This window comes from Schistocerca nitens, chromosome 5 (assembly GCF_023898315.1).
Source record: "Schistocerca nitens isolate TAMUIC-IGC-003100 chromosome 5, iqSchNite1.1, whole genome shotgun sequence".
NCBI classification, from domain to species: domain Eukaryota; kingdom Metazoa; phylum Arthropoda; class Insecta; order Orthoptera; family Acrididae; genus Schistocerca; species Schistocerca nitens.
The window spans coordinates 42,416,595-42,432,626 of NC_064618.1; the positions used below are offsets into that span (position 1 = coordinate 42,416,595).

General features: G+C 44.3%; 1 protein-coding gene across 1 annotated transcript in view; it reads right to left on the reverse strand.

Annotated features, from left to right (window-relative positions):
* LOC126260268 (mucin-19-like) overlaps window positions 1-15,740 on the reverse strand; it is a gene marked incomplete at its 3' end in the record, with an annotated part of 90,894 nt that extends 75,154 nt beyond the window's left edge. Inside the window, exon 1 of the mRNA XM_049957595.1 lies at window positions 15,688-15,740. Within this exon, the coding sequence (XP_049813552.1) occupies window positions 15,688-15,740 (53 nt within the window). The remainder of the gene's footprint in view (window positions 1-15,687) is intronic.
* Window positions 15,741-16,032: the final 292 nt, after the last annotated feature.

Below are 16,032 nucleotides of genomic sequence, written 5' to 3' on the forward strand. Positions count from 1 at the left end.
CAGAAGCTTCGTGATTACAGCAAGAGCTCCCCACCTGTTTCAACAGCTGTCCGGATTACCCGCTTTCTGTATATAGTTCTAAGTCAGACACAAAGATAGAGGAAATATCATAACAAAGGTATCCTTCTAAAGAGGCCGTCCGATGTATTCCTTCTCCGTCTACCAGAAGCCAGCACGAGCAGATGTGATATACGAGCCTGATTGCAGAAGCTGTGATCAACGAAAACGATACCGGCGAGGTGGTACTGACGTCTTCGGCGCAGCCTTTACGGGTCCTCATATGTTCGAGATACTCAGGGGCGATATATGTGTTGGACTGTCTACACCTCCTGTGGGCATCTATGCCTCCTTGTTACTGTAACATTCTCTTGCTTAACAATTGTACTAAGTGTATCGTGAAGTTTAAATTGTAACGGTGTAACTTAAAATATCTGTGTTGCATAACAGTATGATATTGAATATGTTGTGTCGATTCCCTAAGGTCTCGACACAATGAGTGGCTAGGTGCACGCGAAACTAACGCAGACGGGCGTAAATTCTGAAACAGGAGACTGGATGAAAACTATAAAGAAAAGAAGAGAGATTTTAATATACTTAACTTTAATGTAGTCTTGTTCTTGTTGAAATACATCTCTTGCATAGTAGTAAGCGATTAGCACAGATACACATGGCGCCTTGCTAGGTAGTAGCGATGGACTAGCTGAAGGCTATTTAATCTGTCTCTCGGCAAATGAGAGGAAGACGTGATACGTCTTGTCGCAAGCTATGTCGTCCGTACAACTGGGGCGAGGTCAAGTCCGTGTCTTGTGACCTGCCCTGTGGTGGCGCTACGTTTGCGAATACACAGTGGCGACACGCGGGTCCGACATGTACTACAGGACCGCGGCCGATTTAAGTTACCACCTAGCAAGTGTGGTGTCTAGCGGTGACACCACAGAATATCTGGTCTGTCAGTTCTCGCTTCACTGACTAAATGGGTAATACCCAACGCAAATAAATAAATAAATAAAAGTGTTTGGCATTGCTACAATTCCCTTTGGTCCAACTACGGATGCAACAAGTATTGCACTAGAAGCCTTCCTAAGAGACAATCTCCATTCCTTCCGAACTGACTATGCAAATGTAGACGAGAAGTGACTCAAATTCAAAAATATAGTAGCAACAGCAATTGAGAGATTCATACCTCATAAATTGGTAAGAGATGGAACTGATCCCCCATGGTACACCAAACAGGACAGAACTCGGTTGCAGAGGCAACGGAAAAAGCATGCGAATTTCAGAAGAACGCGAAATCCCGAAGATTGGCTAAAATTTAAGGACGTGCGAAATTTGGCACGGACTTCAATGCGAGATGCCTTTAACAGGTTCCACAACGAAACATTGTCTCGAACTTTGGTAGAAAATCCGAAGAAATTCTGGTCCTATGTAAAGTACACAAGCGGCAAGACGCAGTCAATACCTTCGCAGCGCAGTGCCGATGGTACTGTTACCGACGACTGTGCCACTAAAGCGGAGTTATTGAACGCAGTTGTCCGGAATTCCTTCACCAGGGAAGACGAATGGAATATTCCAGAATTTGAAACACGAACAGCTGTTAGCATGAGTTTCTTAGAAGTAGATAACCTTAGGGGTTGTGAAGCAACTCAAATCGCTTGATACGGGCAAGTCTTCAGGTCCAGATTGTATACCGATTAGGTTCCTTTCAGATTACGCTGATACAATAGCTCCCTACTCAGCAATCATATACAACTGCTCGCTCACCGATAGATCTGTACCTACAGATTGGAAAATTGCGCAGGTCGCACCAGTGTTTAAGAAGGGTAGTAGGAGTACTCCATCGAACTACAGACCTATATCATTGACGTCGGTTTGCAGTAGGGTTTTGGAGCATATACTGTATTCAAACATTATGAATCACCTCGAAGGGAACGATCTATTAATACGTAATCAGCATGGTTTCAGAAAACATCGTTCTTGTGCAACGCAGCTAGCTCTTCATTCGCACGAAGTAATGGCCGCTATCGACAGCGGATCTCAGGTTGATTCCGTATTTCTGGATTTCCGGAATGCTTTTGACACCGTTCCTCACAAGCGACTTCTAATCAAGCTGCGGGCCTATGGGGTATCATCTCAGTTGTGTGACTGGATTCGTGATTTCCTGTCAGGAAGGACGCAATTCGTAGTAACAGACGGCAAATCATCGAGTAAAATTGAAGTGGTATCAAGTGTTCCCCAGGGAAGCGTCCTGGGACCTCTGCTGTTCCTGATCTATATAAATGACCTGGGTGACAATCTGAGCAGTTCTCTTAGGTTGTTCGCAGATGATGCTGTAATTTACCGTCTAGTAAGGTCATCCGAAGACCAGTATCAGTTGCAAAGCGATTTAGAAAATATTGCTGTATGGTGTGGCAGGTGGCAGTTGACGCTAAATAACGAAAAGTGTGAGGTGATCCACATGAGTTCCAAAAGAAATCCTTTGGAATTCGATTACTCGATAAATAGTACAATTCTCAAGGCTGTCAATTCAACTAAGTACCTGGGTGTTAAAATTACGAACAGCTTCGGTTGGAAAGACCACATAGATTTTATTGTGGGGAAGGCGAGCCAAAGGTTGCGTTTCATTGGCAGGACACTTAGAAGATGCAACAAGTCCACTAAAGTGACAGCTTACACTATACTCGTTCGTCCTCTGTTAGAATATTGCTGCGCGGTGTGGGATCCTTACCAGGTGGGATTGACGGAGGACATCGAAAGGGTGCAAAAAAGGGCAGCTCGTTTTGTATTATCACGTAATAGGGGAGAGAGTGTGGCAGATACGATATGCGAGTTGGGATGGAAGTCATTAAAGCAAAGACTTTTTCGTCGCGGCGAGATCTATTTACGAAATTTCAGTCACCAACTTTCTCTTCCGAATGCGAAAATATTTTGTTGAGCCCAACCTACATAGGTAGGAATGATCATCAAAATAAAATAAGAGAAATCTGAGCTCGAACAGAAAGGTTTAGGTGTTCGTTTTTCCCGCGCGCTGTTCGGGAGTGGAATGGTAGAGAGACAGTATGATTGTGGTTCGATGAACCCTCCGCCGAGCACTTAAATGTGAATTGCAGAGTAATCATGTAGATGTAGATGTATTGCAAAGATAAACAACTGAGAGGGCAATACGCATATATGTACAGAGATAATAGTTTGCTGCTAGACAATCATGTACAAACATTTTCAGTGATTTAAAGCTGAGGAAGACTCAGTCAATGTTTGCGGAATTGTTGTGGACGTTTGCAGACACTCCAGTGACTCGGATTAACTGTCTATAGACTAGAAGACAAGTTCTGTTACTTATCGTCATTTTGGTTTACCTGCTGAGGTTTTGAATGTATAATATTAGCATAGAAGACTTCATGTTGCTGCGAAATGGTGATTTTTAATGAAATAGCTATTCGGAATCTATTACAGGACGACTCGTTCATAGCATGCACTACTGTTTGTTTTACACGAACTTGTAGAGTTTATTGTCCCACTGCCTAATATGTGAAGTACCGGTAACCAGCAATGCTTCAGATGGTCTTTGGTGCCGTCATTCTGTGGCTGCCGTTCCTTGCAAACGTCTTCCGCAGCCTCCTCTCATCAAATGCACTGTCGGCCTTTGGTAATTGTACCTGAGGAACTTTATGTCACTTTGACTCACAGGGAGTATAGCACCCAGACAAGGTCGCGACTACGGTCACAGCAAACTTATGACTCTTATGGTTTCATGTATTCGCTGGAACCCAGACGTGTAAAGTTGGCTATCTTTCTCCATTTTCTTATAATCAAATATTAACTTCCTTTTGCATATTTTTTCTAGAAAATAACACAACAAAAAGATTAAATCTCCATTTCCTCCGAATAATATCTCGTTATTCATGACACAAATATGAGACATCACTCATAACAGTATGTCTTTCTCACAAGCTTATACAGTCTATCATAGGGATTTACAGTGAATAAAATCATAAGGGCAGTGTCGATGTTTGAAATGTATCAACTTTGGCCGCAAAGATCCATCAGAGTCAGCGGCTGATACATAATTTCTTTTCGGGTGGGGGATGGAGGTGGGGAGAGTGGGAGGGAGGGTGCGGGAATGGGGTGGCACAAGGATCAGAAAGGTAATCCTGTCCTCATAGTCTTCTTGCGTCTATTTTTAAAATAAACACAGAAGCACGAACCTTCGCACAAGCACAAATACGCGCACACCCATCCACAGCTGCGGATTACGTATAAGAAACTAATTTTATTACATACACTACTGGCCATTAAAACTGCTACACCAAGAAGAAATGCAGATGATAAACAGGTATTCATTGGAGAAATATACTAGAACTGACATGTGATTACATTTTCACGCAATTTAGGTGCATAGATACTGAGAAAGCAGTACCCAGAACAACCACCTCTGGCCGTAATAACGGCCTTGATACGCCTGAGGATTGAGTCAAACATAGCATGAATAGTGTATACAGGTACAGCTGCCCATGCAGCTTCAACACGATACCACAGTTCATCAAGAGTAGTGACTGGCGGGTAGTGACGAACCAGTTGCTCGGCCACCATTGACCAGACGTTTTCAATTGGTGAGAGATCTGGAGAATGTCCTGGCCAGAGCAGTAGTAGGACATTTTCTGTAGGCCCGTACAGGACCTGCAACATGCGGTTGTGCATTATCCTGCTGAAATGTAGGGTTTCGCAGGGATAGAATGAAGGGTAGAGCCACGGAGCGTAACACATATGAAATGTAACGTCCACTCTTCAAAGTGCCGTCAGTGCTAACGAGAGATGACTGAGACGTGGAACCAATGGCACCCCATGCCATTACGCCGGGTGATACGCCTGTATGACGATGGCGAATACATGCTTCCAATGTGCGTTCACCGCGATGTCGCCAAACACGGATGCGACCATCATGATGCTGTAAACAGAACCGGGATTCACCCGAAAAAATGACGTTTTGCCCTTCGTGCACCCAGGTTCGTCGTTGAGTACACTATTGCAGGCGCTCCTGTCTGTGATGCAGCGTCAAGGGTAACCGCAGCCATTGTCTCCGAGCTGATAGTTCATGCCGCTGAAAAGGTCGTCGAACTGTTCGTGCAGATGGTTGTTGTCTTGCAAACGTCCCCATCTGTTGACTCAGGGATCGATACGTGGCTGCACGATCCGTTACAGCCATGTGGATAAGATGCCTGTCATCTCGACTGCTAGCGATACGAGGCCGTTGGGATCCAGCACGACGTTCCGTATTACCCTCCTGAACCCACCGATTCCATATTCTGCAAACAGACATTGGATCTCGACCAACGCGAGCAGCAATGTCACGATACGATTAACCGCAATCGCGATAGGCTACAATCCGACCTATATCAAAGTCGGAAACGTGATGGTGCGCATTTCTCCTCCTTGCACGAGGCATCACAACAACGTTACACCAGGCAACGCCGGTCAACTGCTGTTTGTGTATGAGAAATCGGTTGGAAACTTTCCTCATGTTAGCACGTTGTAGGTGTCACCACCGGTGCCTGCCTTGTGTGAATGCTCTGAAAATCTAATCATTTGCATATCACAGCGTCTTCTTCCTGTCGATTAAATTTGGCGTCTGTAGCACGTCATCTTAGTGGTGTAGCAATTTTAATGGCCAGTGGTGTAATTTTATCACAGTCGTTATTAGATTTGATGGAATGAAGGCTTCCTCATATGTTTCTTACGGGCGAGATCCAAAACTTGCTCAACGTTCATCGTTGACACAACATCTTGATGGATGAGCATCAGTGCCAGTCGATTTAGACGATCTTCTGTCATCTTGCTGCAGTCTATGTATGCTTCAACACTTCGTATAACATGACTAAATTTCTACGACAGCATTTTTTGCATGTGTCCGATTCATTGTAGCCGATCATTTAACAATTGATCGAGGAAAACTACGAACGCTGATAGATGGTTATACTCCCCTGAAAAGTGGGTCTGTTGGTGTGTTCAGAGCGTAGTGTACATTGCTACGTACACAGAGTGCCATCACTAAACGTTCATGAAAGTTCCCCATTGATTAGTAATAGTGCCTCTTTATTTATATAGTTAACTAAGTTTGCCCACGGCTTTGTTCGCGTCTCAGCAGTATTCTTATGATGAGTACAGGTCGCGATGCGTGCCGTCCCCTCAGCTGCACCATCGTACGAAGTAATGTGTTACACGTTTCACGTCTTCCTGTGTGTACGGAAACACATATCCGACACGAATGCATCGTTTTCAATGCATTTTTTAATTTATTTGCAGGCTAGTTTAATCAGAATTTTCGCGACATACAAGGTTTAATGAAATTTTGTTTCACCGTCCACACATAATCTGCCATATAAAGAGTTTGCCGACAGCGACACGCTGCATAATCAATATGTGATACACCATTTCACGTCATTCTAAAATACATATCTCAAAGATATCTACAGAAAGTCAGCGAGAACAAATGTTTCTTTTATGGTTTCCTCACAGTCACCATTTTTGTCTTCGGACTCGCTGCTCCAGGCGCAATCATAAGACCAAAATACCGCGAGGAGTCATACCGGTTGCGGAAAGGGTTCTTCCGGATGCCATGAAGAGTATACTGTGCAACCAACTGCAGGCGGTGGCTCATGTCGGTACCAATGACGTGTGTCGCTTTGGATCGGAGGAGATTCTCTCTGGTTTCGGGCGGCTAGCAAAATGGAAAAGATTGCCAGTCTTGCTTGCGAGGTTAAGGCGGAGCTCACCATCTGCAGCATCGTCGATAGAATCGACTGTGGTCCTTTGGTGCAGAGCTGAGTGGAGAGTCTGCATTAGAGCCTCAGGCCGTTCTGTGACCGAGTAGGCTGCATATTCCTTGGCTTCCGCCATCGGCCTGTGGGTTTCCGGGTTCCGGTTAATAGGTCAGGAGTCCACTACACACAGGATGCGGCTACACGGGTAGCGGGGGCTGTGTGGAAAGGACTGGCCGGTTTTTTAGGTTAGAGGGCCTTAGGAAACCACAGAAACGGCGTCCGTCTAAAAGGGGGCAGGTAAAACACAGTAAGGTAGTTGTAGAAACGAACGGTATTGCAGTTGTAAATTATCGTAGCTGTGTGGGAAAGAATCAGAGCTCGAAACCCTTGTAGAAAGCACTGAAGCTCAAATAGTTACGGGTACGGAAAGCTGGCTAAAGCCGGAAAGAAGTTCAGCCGAATATTTTTTCAAATCACCTAAGAGTGTTAAGAAAGGGTACATTAAAATACAATTGATGGAGGAGTATTTATTTGCTGTCAGATGTAGTTTACCTTGTAGTTAAGTTGAAGTAGATAGTTCCTGCGAAATACACTGCTGGCCACCGTAAATGCAACACCCTGAAGGAAGCATCCGAATCAAGTGAAATTTACACCATGGGTTTGCAGCGATGAGATATGCAACTGATTAGAATTTCAGCGCAGACGCACATCACGCGCGCCTGTGGCGCCACCTCATAGCGCCATTTAAGGCTTGGCGATTTCGACGAGTGTACGTTCGGCACGTGTGTTTACCTTGTGGTTGTTTCACAAGACGATCAGTTATGCCTCGTAGACAACAGCGAACATCTTTTGATCAAGTATCCGAGTTCGACAGAGGAAGGATAGTGGCTTACCGAGATTGTGGATTATCATACAGAGAAATCGCTAGTCGTGTTGGACGAAACCAAACAACTGTAATGCGGATATGTGACCGTTGGATGCAGGAGAGTACGACGGACCGACGTGGTCGATCTCATTCACCTCGGTGCACCACTGCACGTGCTGATAGGCAAATTGTGCGCATGGCAGTGACGGATCGCTCAGTGACATCCCGAACCGTAGCACAGCACATTGCGTCTGTAACGCATCATCCAGTGTCTGCGCGTACCATTCGACGCCGTTTACAGCAGAGTGGTCTGTCCGCAAGACGTCCATTGCTTCGTCCACCATTGACGCAGAACCACAGACGTCTCCGTCGCCAATGGTGTGATGACAGACGGATGTGGACGGCAGAATGGAATGACGTTGTCTTTACTGACGAGGCACGCTTCTGTCTGCAGCACCACGATGGTCGGATTCGAGTGTGGAGACACCGTGGAGAGAGGATGCTGGACAGCTGCATTGTGCACCGCCACACTGGTCTTGCACCGGGTATTATGGTATGGGGCGGTATTGGATATTACTCTCGCACGCCTCTAGTACACATTGCCGGTACTTTAAATAGCCGGCGCTACATATCCGAGGTGCTGGAGCCAGTTGTCCTTCCTTACCTTCAGGGCTCGGCCACAGCCATATTTCAACAGGATAATGCGCGACCACACGTGGCACGCATTGTCCAAAGGTTCTTCGTCAATAACCAGATTGAATTGCTTCCCTGGCCGGCTCGCTCTCTGGATCTTTCGCCGATAGAAAACATGTGGTCCATGGTTGCTCAACGAGTGACCCAGATTACATCCCCAGCTGCCACACCAGGTGATCTTTGGCAACGTGTGGAAGCTGCTTGGGCTGCTGTACCCCAGGAACATATCCAACGTCTCTTTGACTCAATCCAGAAACGTGTGGCAGCGGTGATCTCCAACAATGGCGGCTACTCTGGCTACTGATTCTGGCAGGAACCACATGTCACAGACGTCTGTAAAAGTAATCATTTGATACTTGGTCAACATGTTATCTACAAAATAAATCTTGTTGTGCTACCTCTTATCTTTCTTGGTGTTGCATTTACGGTGGCCAGCAGTGTAGAATGGGTAGAGGTTATACTTGATAATCGAACTAAACTATTAATTGGATCGTTTTACCGACCCCCTGACACAGGATATATAGTTGCTGAACAGTTCTAAGAAATTTTGAGTCTCATTTTAAATAGGTACCTCACTCATACAATTACAGTCGGTGGTGACTTCAATCTACTCTCGACATGCTGGAAAAATTATGCGTTTAAAGCCGGCGACAGGCATAAAACGTCATCCGTAATTGTACTGTATGCTTTCTCAGAAAATTATTTCGAACAATTAATATATGAGGCCACTCGAAGCGTAAGTGGTTGCGAAGTATACTTGACTTCTTAGCAACAAATAATGCTGGAGAAATTGGGAGTATCATGACGGTTACAGAGATTAGAGAGCTCAAGGCAGTTGGTACTAGGATGAATATCGCAACACCCTCAACCATCAAAACGAAACGCAAAGCACATCTATTTAAAAACGCTGATAAAAATTCTCTTAACGCCTCTTTAAGAGACAGTCTCCGCTGCTTCCGTTATGATCACATAAGCGTAGAAAAGATGTGGAATGATTTCAAAGAGATAGTATCGACGGTAATTGAAAGATATATACCACATAAATTAATAAGTGATGGTTCTGATCCCCCATGGTACACAAAACGGGTCAGATCGCTGTTGAAGAAGCAACGAAAATAGCATGCCAAATTTAAAAGAGGGCGTAATCCCCAACATTGGATAAGTTTTGTAGAAGTTGGAAAGATAGCGCGTACTTATAATACTTTCCACAATGAAACTCTGTCTCGGAATCTGGCAGAAAACCCAAAGACATTCTGGCCATACATAAAGCACACCAATGGCAAGACGCAATCAATACCTTCACTGCGCGAGAACAACGTTGAAGTCACTGATGACAGTGCCACCAGAGCAGAGTTATTGAATACGGTTTCCCGAAACTTCTTCATCAGAGAAGACGAAGTAAATATTCCTGAATTCCAATCAAGAACAACTGCCAAGATGAGAAACAAAGAAGTAGATATCCTCAGTGTAGCAAAGCAGCTTAAATCACTTAATGAAGGCAAGGCCTCCGTTCCAGATTGTATACCAGTCAGGTTCCTTTCAGAGTATGCTGATACAACAGCTCCATATTTATCAATTATACTCAACTGCTCCCTCACAGAAAGATCCGCAGCCAAAGACTGGAAAATTGCTCAAGTCACACCAATACCCAAAAAGGGAAATAGGAGTAATCCGCTGAATTACAGGCCCATACCACTAACGTCGATTTGCAGTAGGGCTCTGGAACATAAACTGTGTTCGAATATTATGAATTACCTCGAAGAAAACGATTTATTGACACATAGCGCGGATTCAGAAAATATCGCAATTTAGAAACACAGCTAGTTCTTTACACTCGAGTGCTATCGACAGGGGATGTGAAATTGATTCCATTCTTTTAGATTTCCAGAATGCTTTTGACACCGTTCCTCACAAGCGTCTTCTATCCAAACTGAATGCCTGTGGAATATCGCCTCAGCTGTGCGGCTGGATTCGTGATTTCCTGTCAGAAAGCTCACACTTCGTAGTAATAGACGGAAAGACATCGAGTGAAACAGAAATAATATCAGGCGTTCCCCAAGGAAGTGTTATAGGCCGTCTATTGTTCCTGATCTTTATTAACGACATAGGAAACAATCTGAGTAGCCCTCTTAGATTGTTTGTAAATGATGCTGTCATTTACCGTCTTGTAAAGTCATCAGGTGACCAAAACGAATTGCAAAATGATTTAGATACGATATCTGTGTGGTGCAAAAACTGGTAATTGACCCTGAATAAGGAAAAGTGTGAAGTTATTCATGTGAGTACTAAACGAAATCCGCTAAATTTCGATTATGAGGTAAGTCACACAAATCTGAAGGCTGTACATTCAAGGCTGTAGATATATGTACTTACGAATTAGAAATACAAAGGACCTGAATTGGAGCGCTCACATAGATAGTGTTGCGTATAGATCAAACCAAACACTGATTCATTGGCAGAACATTATGAAGGTGCACACGTCTCCTAAAGAGCCTGCTTACATTACGCTTGTCCACCCTATTCTGGAGTATTGTTGTTTGGTGTGGGATCCGCATCAGATGGGACTGACGGATGACATCGAAAACGTACAACGAAGGGCTGCTCGTTTTGTATTATCGCGAAGTAGGGAGATAGTGCCACTGACATTATGCGTGAATTGGAGTGGCGTTTTTCGTTGCAACGGGATCTTTTCATGACATTTCAATCACTAGTTTTGTCCTCCGATTGCGAAAACATTCTGTTGGCACTAACCTACATAGGGAGAAATGATCATCACGATAAAATAAGAAAAATCAGGGCTCGCACCGAAAAATTTAAGAGCTCGTTTTCCGCGCGCGCCGTTCGAGAGTGGAACGGTAGAGAGACAGCTTGAAGGTGGTTCATTGAACCCTCTGCCAGTCACTTTATTGTAAATAGCAGAGTAATCACGTAGACAGAGATGTAGATGTAGATGATTATGACTGAATCTTACAGGACAAACTTATGCTCTCTGTACTTTTGTGTAGATCTTTTTGAGGTTTGCAATAATAATACTTCCCAGTCTGACTTAGCTCTCATCGGCTGTGCAGCCTACTGTAGAACTGTGCATTGCCAACAAACTACTTACTGACTTTATTAACTTTTACCGACCATCAACACCTCTGCCTACCTATTCAGTTTTACTAAGTAGCCTGTGTTCTTTCTCAGGTTTCAAGCTATCGCTCTAGCAGAGTCCATCAAATACGATTCAGTGGTTCAGCAGTGAAAAAGTGACAGACAGAACTACACTGGTTCCTGTTAAAACGCCAAACAGGAGACAAAGTACTGTTTACCAACAAGAGGAGTTTGATGAAATGTCAAAACACATAGAATGCCAAATTCCCTTTCTTTAATTATTTTCTACCTGACGAAGCCGGAATTGCCTAGGTATTCATTTAGCCAGCTTTCAATTGGAAGTGGAAACAAAAATGTGAACAGTGTTTGTAGTGAAGTATCGAAAAATTTCATTTCCATGTATTCGTGGAGAAATCTTGCAATTATGATACAGTGGTTCAAAGAAACTTACATAATGTAGAAATGTGTAAGAATGCTATTCAAATTAAGAAAGGGCATATGAAACAAACGCTGACCGTTTCCTCTTCGGGTGTTACAGCCAGATTTTTTAAACGTCTCTATGGAAACGCCTCTTCATAGCTCTATAGATGACTATCGTTTGCCTACAACCGTTTGCTCGTCGCGGTTGAAAGATGTCAAAAGCGCTGCCAGATGTCAGTGATTTCCATAAGACGACTTGATCATACCATTGTCTTAGTAGTAAAGAAAACTTCAAGCATGACGGAGCATCATTTCATGAATCTGAGTGTTTATGACGTGTCGTCTCATGAACGATATGTTGTGCAATGACACACACAGAAGCACCAATGAAAGTGGTACAGGCATGCGTATTCAAATACACAGATATGTGAACAGTCTTAATATGGATCTACGGCCGGCAAGGTTTATGTAAGACAAGTATCTGGCGCAGTTGTTAGATCGGTTGCTGCTGCTACAATCACACTGGCGATGGGACGGAGCACCTCCGAGGTGGCGATGACATGGGGATTTTCCCGTACGACCATTTCACGAGCAGGCCGTGAATATCAGGAATCCGGTAAAACATCAAATCTCCGACATCGCTGCGGGTGGGAAAAGAACCTGCAAGAAAGAACCAACGATGACTGACCCTAAGTGCAACCCTTCCGTAAGTTGTTGTAAATTTCAATACTGGGCCATCAACAAGTGTCAGCATGCGAACCATTCAACGAAACATCATCGATATGGGCTTTGGGAGCGGAAGGCCAACTCATGTACCTTTGATGACTACTAAGAAACAAACTTTATGCTTCACCTGGGCCTGACAACACCGATATTGGACTGTTGATAAATGGAAACATGTTGTCTGGTCGGACGAGTCTCGTTTCGGATTGTATCTAGTCGATGGACGTGTACGGGTATGGATACAATCTCATGCATACATGGATCCTTCTCGTTAGCAGGGGACTGTTCCAGCTGGTAGGAGCTCTGTGATGGTGTGGCGCGTGTTCACTAGGAGTGATATTGGACACCTGATACGTCTAGACGGACTTGCGTAATTCCAGCAGAATAATGCGACACCCTACGTTCGGAATTGCTACATAGTGGCTCCAGGAACACTCTTCTGAGTTTAAACCCTTTCTCTGGCCACCAAACTGCCCTGACATGAACTTTATTGAGCGTATCTGGGATGCCTTGCATCGTTCTGTTCAGAAGAGATCCCCACCCCCTCGTACTCTTACGCTTATATGGACAGCCCTGGAGGATTGATGGTGTCAGTTCCCTCCAACACGACTTCAAACATGAATCGAGTCCATTCCACGTCGTGTTGCGCCTCTTCTGCGTGCTCGCGTGGGCACTACACAATATTACGCAGGTGTACCAGTTTCTTTGGCATTTAAGTATTTTTGGGCAGGTGCATTCAACAGCATTTGTGGATAATGTCAAGAATCAGTAGCAAAGAAGTAATAAAACGTCAATCACAATGCGGCAGTTTTTCAAGAGTCTCAGTATTTATGACGTCATATCTGCTGAATTATGTGTGCTACCACAATATATCTAGGGGGAGGCATTTAGCGGCACATGTAGATGCTACATGCGAAATTAATCCAGAGTGTAGTTAATAGCAAGGAAGCAACACTCTTAACCGTCATGTGTGATGCGGCAGTTTTTACGCTGTTTATCACTGTTTATCACGTCATATCTTATTAACTATGAGAGGTAGATGGTTCTTCTCTTTTCAGCGTTTTTTGTCTGACAGTAAGGGATATGAATAGCAAGTTTGGTGGAAATTAATCCAATGGCTGAAAACCAGTACATATGTACAGCCATTTTTATAATATGTGTGGATTTGTGACATTTAGTGGGACCATATGAGTCAAAGCTGTTTGTTCATGGAACAGGTCAGTACTTATTTTACAGAACGCTAATTAAAGAGTTTGTAAATAAAAATTAAAAGATTATTAAGACATAAAAACCAGAGAGTATATAGACAAATAGCACAATGCAAGAAAATATTCTCAAATGATGCGATGGACTCGAGTATAAAATGGGAGTCTCCTTACGCAAAAGTATTGTATGATTCAGTAAATGCAATTTTTTGTTAAATCAAAGAAAATAGCTTCTGTCCTCATCCTGTCATTTAGACCTGCTAATGTCTCAGACACAAAAGAATAAATAACATATTGTGTGGATACTCCCATCGTGAAATCAAACTGAGAAGCCGATAGTTAATTATACGAGGAGCGCTCAGTAAGTAATGCAACGCATTAATTCTCGAACAGTTTCGTTTGAAGAAATGCGGAATTCGTTGAGGAACATCGTGGAATGTATCTCTTCGGCCCCTGTATTTTCATGTGGTTCCGATGGGTGGCAGCGCTGTACAGCAATGACAGCATCATCTGCAAAAAGGCACTTATAACGGAGGTGCATTCCAAGCAGACAGCCGTCACAGAGTTTCCTTTGGCTGAAAACCAGTACATCGCAGTTATTCAAAGACGCTTACAGAAGTCTACGGAGACGTGACAGTGTACAAAAGCACGGTGAGTCGTTGGGCGAGGCGTCTGTAATCATCGTACTCGGTCGCGCAGACATGTCCGATCTCCAACGTGCCGGCTGACCGCACACTCTGTGACTCCTACAATGTTGGAGCTTGCGGACACTCTAATTGGAGGTGCTCCACGGATCACAGTAAACACCTCGCTGCTGAATTGGATTTCTTTGTTCATAGTGCTGATGCACTCGTCCATCAGTTGGGGTACACGAAGGTTTGTGGCCGCTGGGTTCCTCGCCGCATAACAGAAGATCATAAAGAACAACGATGGACCGTCTGTGTTGTTTGCACGTTACGAGGTTCGGTGTGACAATTTTTTGTAGGTGATGAAAAACGGGTTCATTACTTGGAACCGAAACAATAAGGCAATTCATGCAGCGGCGCGGCACCACATCTCCTCCGAAGAAAAAGTTCAAAGCCGCATCCTCAGACGGCGACTTCTGGGACTCTCAAGGGGGTTGAAAATTATTATTAGTATTATCGGTGCCATGCGTGCAATGATCGTTCCAGGCGCGCTATATTGAATCTTTATCCTATCTTTAATGGCGCGAGACCTCCACGACCTTATAGAAACCGTTATAGTTCTGTATTATTCTACTATGACACTAAGGGTAATTTCACGTAATGAAAGGGAGAATGTAAAGATTTAAGGACTCATTTATTTAACAGTTGAATATTGAACAATTATACAATCAAATGGGGGTGGAGGAAGAAAGAATTGAGTTCAGCAGCCTACCCCAACGCTCGTTCATAATAAGCCACGATAGCAGAGAAAAGGAATTTTAGGAACGATCGCCGTATTATCAAATGGAGTCCAATTTACCAAAGGAAGGGCTTGCAGTCATGCAACGACCACCACCATGAATCAGCCAAAGACTAAGAAAGATGCTACTGCGGGTGAGCCGTTAGGTAGCCTCCTGCACTAGAGGAATAAAACCAGCAAGACGCGAAACTATTCATACGGGCGATACTAGATAATTTTGGCGCCAGACACTCACCAGGTGGCGTAGGACAAAGGGCACAAGTTTTCAAGCTATGAAGACCTAAATTCTGAGTCGAATTTTGCACGGGAGAACTGAAAAAGCTGCTGCCAGAAGAAGCGGAAAAACGAGCATGAAAGTATACACTTTAGTGCCGTACTGCAAGTACTGTGACCAACCAACACATCTCGCACATTATGACCAACTGTACAAGGGAAACCTACAGTCTTATAACCCGGAAAAATTGCGTAAACCGTAACTTAAGGAACACACATTAGTAAAACGACCTACTAGGTTCCCTCTGGGCCGCAGGGCGCGAAGCTACAGTGCACGGCGGCGCTCATGCTTACCGAACATCTCCTGGAAGCGGCACCTCCGGCCTCAGGCACGGCCACACTAGAACTGAACTACTAACCCTTTGTCCACTATCCACCCGCGGAGGGCGGTTGGCGCCTACCGGCGAAAAACGGGCGCGCACCTGAACTGGCCAATCACAGGGCCGGAATCTCACAGGGAGGCGACCTCGCGACGTCAAAATGTAGCAGAAATAGCTGTTACAAGGTTGGTAAGGCAGGTTGGGGAACTGAGAACAGGAGAAACTTTGGCCACTACTGAACTTTCAAACGACACCACTTG